This window comes from Mesoplodon densirostris, chromosome 19 (assembly GCF_025265405.1).
Source record: "Mesoplodon densirostris isolate mMesDen1 chromosome 19, mMesDen1 primary haplotype, whole genome shotgun sequence".
NCBI classification, from domain to species: Eukaryota; Metazoa; Chordata; class Mammalia; order Artiodactyla; family Ziphiidae; genus Mesoplodon; species Mesoplodon densirostris.
Window position 1 is genome coordinate 42,179,861 of NC_082679.1, and position 16,135 is coordinate 42,195,995.

The window sequence follows — 16,135 nt, forward strand, 5'->3', positions numbered from 1 at the left end:
CTTATCTTTGATAAAGGAGGCAAGAATATACAATGGAGAAAAGACAGCCTCTTCAATACGTGGTGCTGGGAAAACTGGACAGCTACATGTAAAAGAATGAAATTAGAACACTCCCTAACACCATACACAAAAATAAGCTCAAAATAGATTAAAGACCTAAATGTAAGGCCAGACACTATAAAACTTTTAGAGGAAAACATAGGAAGAACACTCTTTGACATAAATCACTGCAAGATCCTTTGGGACCCACCTCCTAGAGTACTGGAAATAAAAACAAAAATAAACAAATGGAACCTAATGAAACTTAAAAGCTTTTGCACAGCAAAGGAAACCATAAACAAGATGAAAAGACAACCCTCAGAATGGAAGAAAATATTTGCAAATGAAGCAACTGACAAAGGATTAATCTCCCAAATATATAAACAGCTCATGCAGCTCAATATTAAAAAAACAAATAACCCAATCTAAAAATGGGCAGAAGCCCTAAACAGACATTTATCCAAAGAAGAAATACAGATGGCCAAGAGGCACATGAAAAGATGCTCAACATCACTAATTATTAGAGAAATGCAAATCAAAACTACAATGAGGTATCACCTCACACAAGTCAGAATGGCCATCATCAAAAAATCTACAAACAACAAATGATGAAGAGGGTGCAGAGAAAAGGGAAGTCTCTTGCACTATTGGTGGGAATGTAAATTGATATAGCCACTATGGAGAACAGTATGGAGGTTCCTTAAAAAACTGAAAATAGAACTACTATATGACCCAGGAATCCCACTACTGGGCATATACCATATTTTGGACATGTGTCCAAAAGACACATGTACCCCAATGTTCATTGCAGCACTATTTACAATAGCCAGGTCATGGAAACAACCTAAATGTCCATCAATATCTGAATGGAAAAAGAAGATGTGGTACATATATGTAATGGAATATTATTCAGCCACAAAAAGAAATGAAATTGGGTCATTCGTAGAGATGTGGATGGACCTTGAGTCTGTCATACAGAGTGAAGTAAGTCAGAAAGAGAAAAACAAATATCGTTTATTAACTCATATATGTGGACTCTAGAAAAATGGTAGAGATGAACCTATTTGCAGGGCAGGAATAGAAAGGCAGATGTAGAGAACGGACGTGTGCACATGGAGGGGAAGGGAAGGGGAGGATGAATTGGTATATTAGGTTTGACATAAATACACTACTATGTGTAAAACAGATAGCTAGTGGGAACCTGCTGTATAGCACAGGGAGCTGAGCTTGGTGCTATGTGATGGCCTAGTTGGGTGGGATGGAGGCGGGGAGGGAGGTCCAAGAGGGAGGGGATATGTGTATGCATATGGCTGATTCACTTCACTTTGTGGCACAAACTAAAACAACATTGTAAAGCAATTATACTCCAATTTTTAAAAAGCCATACATTCTTTGTATTATTTATGGAGATGTTTCTTTCTCCAATGGTAGGCCCACACCCAGGAAAAAAGCAAAGATGAGCTTCATTGACCACAATGCTTGGTCATTTGATCACAGTTAGGAGTATCTAATGATAGCAGGGTGGGCCCTGTCCTTCCAGTGCCAGAACTAGCCTGAATAACTGAAGCTGACGACTTTGTCTGTCTTTGAGTTTCCCTAAAAGCAGAGCCTGCAGTGAAGACACAGGGAATTTGAATGCATTTTGCAGAGATATTCTAGGAAGCAGGAGATTAGAAATGGGGAGAGTTCTATAGAAAAGGATGAAAAGCCATTGAACTTGCCACCTCTATGGGCTTATGAGGATTATTCCCACTGAAAATCCTCTAAGGAATCATAAACAATATGCCTCACAATAATTTCTTCAGTGAATAGGAACTGTCCACCAATCTTTGTCCCTCATTGCTTAAAGGTTGCCTTCAGAGTGTTGGCTTTCCTACATAGGTGGATGCTCTGGACAAGAACTGAGCAAGTTCCTGCAGCTCATGGAAAAACACTGAAACACAGAGAGGAAAGAAATGATGGGTGAGGTGGAAGGCTAGCACCACCATGGCCACTGTTTACCGAGGTTTAGCTGAAATATAAAGCAGGACTAGAAGATAGGATGTGCAAAAAGCACTCACTTTTGCACAGCTCAAGAAGGCAAACCTCCTTCAGTTGTAAGATTATGTCAGGAAGCCCACCCAACCCCTACCACCTTCAACATTCAAGTTTCAAAGAGGTATTCTGAAGATGAATAAAACCTTCCTGAGCTTACCTTTCTCAGTCTTATAATGCCATCCTGGGCCTGGGCATCAGAAGTGATTTCAAAGAGTGCTGTTCCGTCTCCATCAATGATGTCATATGATGACTGTGCATTTTCACCAATATCCTGATCATTGGCCTTCACCCTCCCTATGGCAGTGCCAAGAACCACATCTTCTGGTACCGAGAAGTGATACAGACCTTAGGAAAGAGGAGAGACACTGAGCACTGCACATATTCCATTCTTCATTCATTCATCTAACAAATATGTATTGGGCACCTCTTTTGCTCTGGCTACTTCTGTACAGATACTACCAATAAAGTGACGGGAAAGACAAAAACATCCTTTCCACTGTGGAACGTACAGTCTTTTAAATGAGTCAGAGACAAATGTTCCCGGAAGAAGCAGTGATCTCTCTTTGAAACTCTTCTGAGTTATGGGACTTACTCAACCATATGTTTACCAAGTACATATTTGGAGCAGAGTTATATCAGGATATTAGTGAGTCTATGTGAATGTTCTTTCCAATTTGCTGTATAATCACATTGGCTGCCCTTGGGGATATTCATTGTTGCCCAACATAAACTATTAAGCTAATTTCAGCACAGATAGATGCAATGTGTAACATACTGAAAGTCACTTTTGAAGTTACCTTTATATTTACAGACTTGTAGACCATTTTTGATAAAATCCAATTACCAAGCTTCTGCTGTGCCCTGCAGCAAGCTGTTCAGACACATGAAACACTCCTCTTGTTACTAAAATTCTCCTTGCTCTGAAGACCAAAAATCCTACCTTCAAAACTCTCTAGGCTAAATACAGTTACAGTGTATGTGGCTTCTCCTATGGGGGCAGGAAAACGTGTCTAATTAGTGATATTAGTCCCATTTTTATTCAGATCACTTTGGCTGTTGTACTGGTGTCACTCACTTTCATTGGTGCAGGGGAAGTTGCCGGTACCCCAACCCCATAACCCCTGGCCATTACCACACCTGCCTTACAGCCAACTGCCAACTCTTGTATTTCTTTGCTGAGGGTTTCCTCTGGACTTCAGAACCCATTTTGTACATTGCCTGTCAGTCCAGAACTATCAGAAAATTAACAACCCCAGAGAAGCAGCCCTCAAAGGCTCATGCAACTTAATATATAAAATTCCAGGCTCCTTGCCCTCTCTGGCAGGATAATCTTAAGCTGGTCCTTTTCTTTTGTTTATTTACAGTACTCCAGAGTTTCCCCAGTGGAATGAAGCTCCAGTCACCCCAGTCATCACTGGCTTGATAACGCACACTGTCAGCTTTCTACCTCCTCTCGCTCACAATTCTCACTTCCCTGCTGGCGTTTCTTGGGATCATCTCCAAGATAAACTACTTATAATCAAATCCTTGTCTCAGTGCCTGTTTCCGGGGAACCCAAACCCAGACAACCAGGAAGTTGTAGTCCCATTGCAACAAGAACAAGGGAAAAATGAACATTCAATGAACCATAAACCCAAAAGGAAAAATTATACCTGGAGAACATTACCTAATTCTAGTTTGAACTCAATCACTGAGTCCCTTGGATAAACTAAGTCTCATTTTACCCAGGATAACAAGATTACTTTAGATGATGGGCAAGGCTTTCTTCTAGAACTAACACACTTTTATTTAATGATGAAGTTAGTGCCTCTTGAAATCATAACATTATGTGACCAGGGAACAAAAATGTTTTCCAAACAGTTTTGCCATAAGGAAGGCACCAAAACTCATTGGTCTAGCACAAGTCTCCCAATACCCTCATAATTGGTGTAATGATTCCATTTCCCTTCAACTTTGTATTTCAGGTAAAGTTTTCAGATGATTCCTTGAGGTGTGCTTATTAAATAAGACAGCAAGGGGCTCACCTTGCTACCAACCCTGCATCAGGAAGCCTTGGGAAACCAAGCCAATGAAACATTTCTTTATCCACTTTTATTCTTCCTACTCTCATCATCCCTTTCAGTGGGATCGTAGTTAATCGATATTACCTCTAAGAAAGGGAACACTTGAAACTTATCCGCCACCACTTAATTGAAACAATAATTTTCTGAGAAAGAGGAATTGCATGTTAGCGCATTAACTATAATGGCAACTGAAAAGAAAACAAGAGTCAGGGGAAAGATGCAAGAGATGGCGCTTTTTATTTCAATCATTTGGTTTAAAAGGGTTGCATTGTTCCCTAATTTCTGAATGGCCAGAGGTGAAAATTCTAAAATTCTTTTAAAAAAGAAAATTTTTAACATCTTTATTGGAGTATAATTGCTTTACAATGGTGTGTTAGTTTCTGCTTTATAACAAAGTGAATCAGTTATACATATATATATATATCCCCATATCTCTTCCCTCTTGCGTCTCCCTTCCTCCAACCCCTCTAGGTGGTGACAAAGCACCAAGCTGATCTCCCTGTGCTATGTGGTTGCTTTCCACTAGCTATCTATTTTACATTTGGTAGTGTATATATGTCCATGCCACTCTCTCACTTTGTCCCAGCTTACCCTGCCCCCTCCCTGTGTCCTCAAGTCCATTCTCTAGTAAGTCTGTGTCTTTATTCCCATCCACCCCGTAGGTTCTTCATGACCAATTTTTTTTTTTTAGATTCCATATATATGTGTTAGCATATGGTATTTGTTTTTCTGACTTACTTCACTCTGCAAGACTCTAGGTCCATCCACCTCACTACAAATAAATCAATTTTGTTTCTGTTTATGGCTGAGTAATATTCCATTGTATATATGTGCCACATCTTCTTTATCCATTCATCTGTCAGTAGACACTTTGGCTACTTCCATGTCCTGGCGATTGTAAACAGAGCTGCAGTGAACATTGTGCTACATGACTCTTTAAATTATGGTTTTCTCAGGGTATATGCCCAGTAGTGGGATTGCTGAGTTGTATGCTAGTTCTATTTTTAGTTTTTTAAGGAACCTCCATACTGCTCTCCATAATGGCTGTATCAATTTACAATCCCACCAACAGTGCAAGAGGGTTCCCTTTTCTCCACACCGTCTCCAGCATTCATTGTTTATAGATATTTTCATGATGGCCATTCTGACTGGTGTAAGGTGATACCTCATTGTACTTTTGATTTGCATTTCTCTAATAATGATGTTGAGCATTCTTTCATGTGTTTCTTGGCAATGTGTATATCTTCTTTGGAGAAATATCTATAGGTCTTTTGCCCATTTTTGGATTGGGTTGTTTTTTTGATATTGAGCTGCTTGTAAATTTGGGAGATTAATCCTTTGTCAGTTGCTTCATTTGCAAATATTTTCTCCCATTCTGAGGGTTGCCTTTTCGTCCTATTCATGTTTTCCTTTGCTGTGCAAAAGCTTTTAAGTTTCATTAGGTCCCATTTGTTTATTTTTGTTTTCATTTCCATTTCTCTAGGAGCTCAGTCAAAACGGATCTTGCTGCGATTTATGTAATAGAGTGTTCTGCCTATGGTTTCCTGTAAGAGTTTTATAGTGTCTGGCCTTCCATTTAGGTCTTTAATCTATTTTGAGTTTATTTTTGTGTATGGTGTTAGGGAGTGTGCTAATTTCATTCTTTTACTTGTAGCTGTCCAGTTTTCCCAGCACCATTTGTTGAAGAGGCTGTCTTTTCTCCATTGTATATTCTTGCCTCCTTTATCAAAAATAAGGTGACCATATGTGCGTGGGTTTATCTCTGGGCTTTCTATCCTGTTCCATTGATCTATATTTCTGTTTTTGTGCCAGTACCATACTGTCTTGATTACTGTAGCTTTGCAGTAGAGTCTGAAGTCAGGGAGCCTGATTCCTCCAGCTCCATTTTCCTTTCTCAAGATTGCTATGGCTATTCAGGATCTTTTGTTTATCCATACAAACGGTGGAAATTTTTTGCTCTAGTTCTGTGAAAAATACCAGTGGTAGTTTGATAGGGATTGCATTGAATGTGTAGACTGCTTTGGATAGTATAGTCATTTTCACAATGTTGATTCTTCCAATCCAAGAAAATGGTATATCTCTCCATCTGTTTGTATCATGTTTAATTTCTTTCATCACTGTCTTATAGTTTTCTGCACACAGGTCTTTTGTCTCCTTAGGTAGATTTATTCCTAAGTACTTTATTCTTTGTGTTGCAGTAGTAAATGGGAGTGTTTCCTTAATTTCGCTTTCAGATTTTTCATCATTAGTGTATAGGAATGCAAGAGATTTCTGTACATTAATTTTGTATCCTGCTACTTTACCAAATTCATTCATTAGCTCTAGTAGTTTTCTGGTAGCATCTTTAGGATTCTCTATGTATAGTATCAGGTCATCTGCAAACAGTGACAGCTTTTCTTCTTCTTTTCTGATTTGGATTCCTTTGATTTCTTTTTCTTCTTTGATTGCTGTGGCTAAAACTTCCAAACCAATGTTGAATAATAGTGGTGAGAGCAGGAAACCTTGTCTTGTTCCTGATCTTAGAGGAAAAGGTTTCAGTTTTTCATCATTGAGGACAATGTTGGCTGTGGGTTTGTCATATATGGCCTTTATTATGTTGAGGTAAGTTCCCTCTATGCCTATTTTCTGGAGGGTTTTTGTATCATAAATGGGTGTTGAACTTTGTCAAAAGATTTTTCTGCATCTATTGAGATGATCATATGGTTTTTCTCCTTCAATTTGTTAATATGGTGTATCACATTGATTGATTTGCATATATTGAAGAATCCTTGAATTCCTGGGATAAACCCCACTTGATTATGGTGTATGATCCTTTTAATGTGCTGTTGGATTCTGTTTGCTAGTATTTTGTTGAGGATTTTTGCAACTATGTTCATCAGTAATATTGGCCTGTAGTTTTCATTTTTTTGTGATATCTTTGTCTGGCTTTGGTATCAGGGTGATGGTGGCCTCGTAGAATGAGCTGGGGAGTGTTCCTCCCTCTGCTAAATTCTGGAAGAGTTTGAGAAGGATAGGTGTTGGCTCTAATCTAAATGTTTGATAGAATTCGCCTGTGAAGCCATCTGGTCCTGGGCTTTTGTTTGTGGGAAGTTTTTAATCACAGTTTTAATTTCAGTGCTTTTGATTGGTCTGTTTATATTTTCTATTTCTTTCTGGTTCAGTCTCGGAAGGCTGTGCTTTTCTAAAAATTTTTCCATTTCTTCCAGGTTGTCCATTTTATTGGCATAGAGTTGCTTGTAGTAATCTCTCATGATCTTTTGTATTTCTGCAGTGTCAGTTGTTACTTCTTTTTCATTTCTACTTCTATTGATTTCAGTCTTCTCCCTTTTTTTCTTGATGAGTCTGGCTAATGGTTTATCAATTTTGTTTATCTTCTCAAAGAACCAGCTTTTAGTTTTATTGATATTTGTTATCGTTTCCTTCATTTCTTTTTCATTTATTTCTGATCTGACTTTTATGATTTCTTTCCTTCTGCTAACTGGGTTTTTTTTTGTTCTTCTTTCTCTAACTGCTTTAGGTTCACCTGTTTCTTAAGGTAGGATTGTATTGCTATAAACTTCTTAGAACTGCTTCTGCTGCATCGCATAGGTTTTGGGTCATTGTGTCTCCATTGTCATTTTTTCTAGGTATTTTTTTATTTCCTCTTTGATTTCTTCAGTGATATCTTGGTTATGTAGTAGTGTATTGTTTAGCGTCCATGTGTTTGTATTTTTTACAGTTTTTTTCCTGTAACTGATATCTAGTCTCATAGCGTTGTGGTCGGAAAAGATACATGGCATGATTTCAATTTTTTTAAAATTACCGAGGCTTGATTTGTGACCTAAGATATGATCTATCCTGGAGAATGTTCCATGAGCACTTGAGAAGAAAGTGTATTCTGCTGTTTTTCGATGGAATGTCCTATAAATACCAATTAAGTCCATCTTGTTTAAGGTATCATTTAAAGCTTGTGTTTCCTTATTTATTTTCATTTTGGATGATCTGTCCGTTGGTGAAAGTAGGGTGTTAAAGTCCCCTACTATTTTTCTGTTACTGTAGATTTCCCCTTTTCGGCTGTTAGCATTTGCCTTATGTATTGAGGTGCTCCTATGTTGGGTGCATAAATATTTACAATTGCTATATCTTCTTGGATTGATCCTTGATCATTATGTAGTGTCCTTCTTTGTCTCTTGTAACAGTCTTTGTTTTAAAGTCTATTTTGTCTGATATGAGAATTGCTACTCCAGCTTTCTTTTGATTTCCATTTGCATGGAATATCTTTTTCCATCCCCTTACGTTCAGTCTGTATGTGTCTCTAGGTCTGAAGTGGGTCTCTTGTAGACAGCATATATATGGGTCTTGTTTTTGTATCCATTCAGCTAATCTGTGTCTTTTGGTGGGAGCATGTAGTCCATTTACATTTAAGGTAATTATCGATATGTATGTTTGTATTACCATTTTCTTATTTGTTTTGGGTTTGTTTTTGTAGGTCTTTTCCTTCTCTTGTGTTTCCTGCCTAGAGAAGTTCCTTTAGCATTTGTTGTAAAGGTGGTTTAGTGGTGCTGAATTCTCTTAGCTTTTGCTTGTCTGCAAAGGTTTTAATTTCTCCATTGAATCTGAATGAGATCCTTGCAGTAATCTTGGTTGTAGGTTTTTCCCTGTCATCACTTTAAATATGTCCTGTCACTCCCTTCTGGCTTGCAGAGTTTCTGCCGAACGATCAGCTGTTAACCTTATGGGGATTCCCTTGTATATTATTTGTTTTTTTTCCCTTGCTGCTTTTAATGTTTTCTTTGTATTTAATTTTTGATAGTTTGATTAATATGTGTCTTGGTGTGTTTCTCCTTGGATTTATCCTGTATTGGGCTCTCTGAGCTTCCTGGACTTGATTATCTATTTCCATTCCCATATTAGGGAAGTGTTCAACTATAATCTCTTCAAATATTTTCTCAGTCCCTTTCTTTTTCTCTTCTTCTTCTGGAACCCCTATAATTCGAATGATGGTGTGTTTAATGTTGTCCCAGGTCTCTGAGACTGTCCTCAATTCTTTTCATTCTTTTTTCTTTATTCTGGTCTGCAGTAGTTATTTCCACTATTTTATCTTCCGGGTCACTTACCCATTCTTCTGCCTCAGTTATTCTGCTACTGAATCCTTTTAGCGAATTTTTCATGTCTTTTATGGTGTTGTTCATCATTGTTTGTTTGCTCTTTAGTTCTTCTAGGTCCTTGTTAAACGTTTCTTGCATTTTCTCCATTGTAATTCCAAGAGTTTGGATCATCTTTACTATCATTATTTTGAAATATTTTTCAGGTAGAAAGCCTATTTCCTCTTCATTTGTTTGGTCTGTTGGGTTTTTACCTTGCTCCTTCATGTGATGTGTGTTTCTCTTTCTTCTCATTTTGCTTAACTTACTGTGTTTGGGGGCTCCATTTTGCAGGCTGCAGATTCATAGTTCCTGTTGTTTTTGGTGTCTGCCAGCAGTGGCTAAGGTTAGTTCAGTGGGTTGTGTAGGCTTCCTGGTGGAGGGGACTAGTGCCTGTGTTCTGGTGGATGAGGCTGGATCTCATCTTTCTGGTAGGCAGGACCGTGTCCAGTGGTGTGTTTTTGGGTGTCTGTGGCCTTATTACGATTTTAGGCAGCCTCTCTGCTAATGGGTGGGGTTGTGTTCCTGTCTTGCTAGTTGTTTGGCATAGGGTGTCCAGCACTGTAGCTTGCTGGTCGTTGAGTGGACCTGGGTCTTGTTGTTGAGATGGAGATCTCTGGGAGATTTTCACCGTCTGATATTATGTGGAGCTGGGAGGTCTCTGGTGGACCAATGTCCTGAATTCGGCTTTCCCAACTAAGAGGCACAGGCCTGACGCCTGGCCGGAGCACCAAGACCCTGTCATCCACACAGCTGAGAATAAAATGGAGAAAAAAAGAAAGAAAGAAGGAAAAAATAAAATAAAATACAGTTATTAAACTAAAAAATAAAAAATGATTATTAAAAATAAAAATTATTTAAAAAGTAATTTAAAAAAAGAAAGAAAGAAGAGAGGAACCAAACCAAAAAACAAATCCACCAATGATAACAAGCACTAAAAACTATACTAAAAAAAAAAAAACAAAAAAAAACCCCAGACAGACAGAACCCTAGGACAAATAGTAAAAGCAAAGCTATACAGACAAAATCTCACACAGAAGCATACACATACAGACTCACAAAAAGAGAAAAAGGAAAAAAATATATATATCATTGCTCCCAAAGTCCATTGCCTCAATTTGGGATGATTCGTTGTCTGTTCAGCTATTACACACATGCAGGGTACATGAAGTTGATTGTGGAGATTTAATCCGCTGCTCCTGAGGCTGCTGGGGGAGATTTCCCTTTCTCTTCTTTGTTTGCACAGCTCCTGGGGTTCAGCTTTGGATTTGGCCCTGCGTCTGTGTGTAGGTCACCTGAGGGCGTCTGTTCTTTGCTCAGACAGGACGGGGTTAAAGGAGCAGCTGATTAGGGGGCTCTGGCTCACTCATGCCATGGGGAGGAAGGGGTACAGAATGCAGCGGCAGAGCCCAGCATGACACTGCAAGAGCTTGAGGCGCCATGTGTTCTCCCAGGGAAGTTGTCCCTCAATCATGGGACCCTGGCAGTGGCGGGCAGCACAGGCTCCCGGGAGGGGAGGTATGGATAGTGACCTGTGCTTGCACACAGGCTTCTTGGTGGCTGCAGCAGCAGCCTTAGCGTTTCATGCCCGGCTCTGGGTTCTGTGCTGATAACCACAGCTCGCGCCCATCTCTGGAGCTCATTTAGGCAGTGCTCTGAATCCCCTCTTCTCGCGCACCCCGAAACAATGGTCTCTTGCGTCTTAGGCAGCTCCAGACTTTCTCCCAGACTCCCTGCTGGCTAGCTGTGGCGCACTAGCCCCTTCAGGCTGTGTTCATGCAGCCAACCCCAGTCCTCTCCCTGGGATCCGACCGAAGCCCGAGCCTCAGCTCCCAGCCCCCGCCGGCCCCGGCGGGTGAGCAGACAAGTCTCTGGGACTGGTGAGTGCTGGCCGGCACCAATCCTCTGTGCGGGAATCTCTCCGCTTTGCCCTCCGCACCCCTGTTGCTGCGCTTTCCTCCATGGCTCCAAAGCTTCCCCCCTGCACACCCCCTGTCTCTGACAGTGAAGGGGCTTCATACTGTGTGGAAAGCTTTCCTCCTTCACAGTTCCCTCCCAGAGGTGCAGGTCCCATCCCTATTCTTTTGTCCCTGTTTGGTTTTTTTTTGCCCTACCCAGGTACGTGGAGAGTTTCTTGCCTTTTGGGAGGTCTGAGGTCTTCTGCCAGTGTTCAGTTGGTGTTCTGTAGGAGTTGTTCCACATGTAGATGTATTTCTGATGTATATGATATCTCCACGGCTCACTCCTCCGACATCTTGAAGCTCTACCTCATGCTATCCACAAGGAAAATGTTCCAGTGGATTAAAGTCCAAGCCCCCACTTCCAGCTGGACCCAGGTGTGGTGCTTTTCCCACAGCTGAGTCGGTGAAGCAAAACTGGTCAAGAGGCACCGCTCTCACTCCCACTTTTCCTAAAATTCTTAATGAAATGCATCTTTTCTGTTCTTTACCTTGGCATGTTTGCAGAGAAATTCTCTAAGGTACCTCAAATGTGTCATTTTCAAACCGCACCTCTGTCTTTCCCTTCCTCTCTCACTCTCCTTCTCCCTCCCCTCTCTTCTCTCTCTCTTCAAAAGCTGGTTTTCCTAAGGTATTTCCTATCCCAGCAAAGAGCACTAGCATGCATGTAATCTCTCATGTCAGAAATAGGATAACTCACCTCCTCAACTGAAAATGCAATCTATCCTTAAATTTTTGTTACCATTATCTCTTAAATATCTAACACCCTTATGCACTTTCTCCATTCCCACTGCGACCAACCTTGCTTGCCAGGGCTTCCATCACCTTTACATGAATGATTACAAGCACCCCTTAACTGGCTGCAGTGTGGAAAGACACTGGAAGAAGGCCAGATTCCATTTTCTCTGATTTCCCTAGACTCAAATCTTATTACTTAACCTACAAATTAAAATATTTTAATGGCTTCCTAGTGATCTTAGGATAAAGGTCATGGTACTTAAAATGACCTGCAAATCCAAGGATGGCTAACTCCTGCCTCACCTAACTCTCCAGCCTCGTGCTCCAGCTGTAGTGAATTTTTTTCAGTTCTCATCCAGGGCCGTACACCCTTCTTCCTTGGGACTTTTGGACATCCTTTTCTTCCAGTTGCAATGTCCATCCTCCCTTCCCCAGTTTCACCTTCTTCCAGCTAATTCCTATTCATCATTTGTTTCTCTCATTACAAGACTCTCCATGTCAGAAAGTCCTTCCCAAATCATCTCTCTAATGTCACATTACTTGGATAAATGCACAGAAGGAAAGGGTTCTATGAGAGTACAAGAAAGTTGGCAAATAATGATTGTCTCCTTGATTCATTGATGGTGGCTGCCTACAATGCTGTTGAGAGGTTTCTGGGGCCAAGCACAGCTTAAGTAGGAACGGGTAGAGTCAGTGATAACTGATGTCCTGCCAGCCACAGGAAGGAGGAGTGTATATTTTGCAGCAAATGTACTGTATATCTGCCTTCCCCACCTCAGGCTCTAGAGATTTAGTTTCTTTTATACAAGTGGGACTATTGATAGAACAATATCTGAGGTGCATTTCAATCATTCTCTTGAGTTTTCTTAATGGGAGGTATCATGCAATAGAGAAATTAGCACAAAACTTGCAGCCAAACTTGCTGGTTCTAATTCTCAGCTCCATTGTTTACTTTATGCTTAATATTCAGAAATGTTCTTAAATTCTTTGAAACCTGTAAAGTGAGGATACATTTAGTACCAAAATGATAGGCGAGTTCATAATTTTTCACATATATGAATTACCATACCTTGCACATAATAAGCACTCAGTGATGGCTATCAGTTTTTCAAATCACTGAAAATTAGAATATAGATTCAAAGGGAAACATCATACTTAGATGGTCACCAGTGTGGGGAATTCACTTACTCTGGGCAAATTTTGGAGGATTGTCATTCACGTCAGTGAGGGTCACTGTAAGTGTTGTGGTTCCAGACAGGCCACCCGAGTGTCCACCCATATCTTTGGCTTGGATAACAACCAGGTACTCCTCCTTGGCTTCTCTGTCCATATTGGGAAGGGCAGTTTTTATAATTGCTGAGGGGAAAAAAAAAAGGGACAATGACTTTCAGCCGGACAGCTCATTCAAAAATCAATGTGTGAATCACACACACACACACACACACACACACACACACACACAGAAACACACACGTGCATACATCAGGACCCCACTCAGATAATTTTCTGTTTTCTCTTGACATTTAGCTGGTGTGCATCTCTGATGCCAACACTGAGAAAGACTGTAGTCATAGACAGTAGTGGATAACTTGCAAAAATACATTTTATAATGTATATAAAAAAAACTTACAAATATATACATTAGAAAGTAAGCTGAATGACATACTCTTGCCTACCAAATTAAAGTATAAATCATAACACAGCTTCATCTACTCAGGAAAATCCTGGAAGTGAAAGAATCCTATGATTTATCACAGACTCCAATTCCCCTACAAGAGATGTAAATACACAAATAGCTAGAAGGCTCTGAGGTCAAAGATAAATCATTCTGAGGCTCACAAATACATCAGAGAGATGAAAGAAAGAAATGATTAGAATCAACTCAGACAAATAAAATGCCAATCAGAGTTAATATAGGCAAGTGTCTAAATCCTAAGGCATTGTTCAACTACATTTATATTTTAATTGTTTAGTTACATCATGACTATAGTAAAAGTAATAAATATTTTAGAGAAATGGGAAGATATAGAAAAAGAAAAGGGAGTAAACATAAAATCATATAAAATAACATAATATCAGTGCTAAAATATTAGTATTTTTTCTAACATATTTTCAGGGTTTCATCTTCTGCTTCTTTGTGTGTGTCACTAGTAATTTAATATTCTTATTAAAGATTCAAAATCTTCTTAGATACACCTGATGTTATTTTGAAAAATCTTTATTTAGCCCTCTCCCTACCCTCATACCTCTTTTCATAGACAGATACTGCTAACATATTGATGTGTATATTTTCACATGTATATGCATACAAATGTGCAAATGTGCATATGAACATTTAACCACAAATGTGATCACAGTATAGTCACTGTTCTGAGACTTTCTTTTTTTCACACAATGGATATCGTTCAGATCTTGTCAATGGTTAGAGGCCCAACTCATTACTTTTTTTTTTTTTTTGGTATGCGGGCCTCTCACTGTTGTGGCCTCTCCCATTGCAGAGCACAGGCTCCAGACGTGCAGGCCCAGCAGCCATGGCTCACGGGCCCAGCCGCTCCGCGGCATGTGGGATCTTCCCGGACTGGGGCACAAATCCGTGTCCCCTGCATCGGCAGGCAGACTCTCAACCACTGCACCACCAGGGAAGCCCCTCATTACTTCTTATAGCTGCATAATTTTTCATTGAATTAATGTACTATGAGTAACTTGGACATTCCCATATTAACCGATATTGCTATTTTTCCCATTTCAAATAACTATCCAGATATCTTATTATGATGATACTATATTTTTCTGTGTCTTACAGTTTTACTTAACTCTATGCCATTAGATGCCCACCCCACATTACTAAAAGCCCATAATAGAAGTGTTTGTCACTAGCCCAGAATATCCCTATTGAATGAATGTGTTACCTCTCTGGACCAAGTGAAAGAAAATTCTCTGCATTAAAGACAATTTGCCCCTCACTTCTAACCTCAGGGACATCATAAATGTTCAATTCAAATTGAAGATGAGTGAATCACTTGGTCATGTCTGAAGTTGTAATCCTGTGTTTTTGGACTCATATGCTCTAATTATATCATCTGTCTGTAAAAGGTTTGCAAGGATTTCAAGTCCCTGAATCATTCAAGTATCAGCCGAAGCACAAGAGTGCCCAGGGAAATCTAATCCACCCAGTCAGTGAGCAGGCTCTGGGAAAAACTGTCAGTTCCTATGCACTTTCTTCAACCTTGAAGCCACCTTTATATCAGAGCTTCTCATTCAGGGAGCACTCAACTGGATAACCCTGCCTATTTGGAAATATGGATAGTAACATACTGATATCTTTCAATACAGTGATTTGTTTCAGGATTTGACCATATTGTAATATAAGTCAATAAGTCATACATATATGGTTATAAACAAAAAACTGAAAGGAGAAAAAATAGAGATATAGCAATCATTCTGATTTGGATCACTGTGAGGCATTGCTGAGGGGAAAATAAACATCTAGGCAAAAGACAGTAAAAACAACAATAAGGGCTTCCCTGGTGGCGCACTGGTTGAGAGTCCGCCTGCCGATGCAGGGGACGCGGGTTCGTGCCCCGGTCTGGGAGGATCCCACATGCCGCGGAGCGGCTGGGCCCATGAGCCATGGCCGCTAAGCCTGCGTGTCCGGAGCCTGTGCTCCACAATGGGAGAGGCCACAGCAGTGAGAGGCCCGCGTACCGCAAAAAAAAAAAAAAAAAAAAAAAAAAAAAAACAATAAGAAAACCTCATTATCAGCATGGCAAGATGCCAACACAGTTACTCCGCTATGGATGTATATTTTCATGACTCAGAATCTTCAGTATGGGCCCAATTCCAGTAAGAAGGATTAGAAAACAGTTTTACCCCGTGCTAGTAACGTGAGTAACTTGTAGTTTGTAAAGTTTAGGTACCACCACAATTTAAGGTCATCATGAATTAAAGCCATCCATTGGACTTTGGAATTTGATGTAGAGCTTCTAATAATCAGAGAAAAGCGATATAATTCCTCAAGGGAGGCAGCAACTGTTTTCAAAGAAGTTGATGGATTAAGGTCTACACATTAATCCTCTTAGGTTACTTCAGTGGAAGAATTTTTACAGCTTCCTCAGAGTCAGAGAAGACTGGTATGTATTATTCTCATCATTTTTTTAATATATCATGAGCGTAAATT

At 39.9% G+C, this 16,135-nt stretch overlaps 1 protein-coding gene across 3 annotated transcripts in view; it reads right to left on the reverse strand.

Moving 5' to 3' along the window:
* Window positions 1–16,135, reverse strand: part of CDH8 (cadherin 8) — a 358,644-nt gene that overhangs the window by 147,290 nt on the left and 195,219 nt on the right. For all 3 annotated transcript variants that reach the window (XM_060083245.1, XM_060083246.1, XM_060083247.1), the window contains exons 4-5: window positions 13,147–13,314; window positions 2,234–2,421 (exon numbers count right to left, since the gene is read on the reverse strand). In XM_060083245.1, the coding sequence (XP_059939228.1) occupies window positions 2,234–2,421; window positions 13,147–13,314 (356 nt within the window). The remainder of the gene's footprint in view (window positions 1–2,233; window positions 2,422–13,146; window positions 13,315–16,135) is intronic.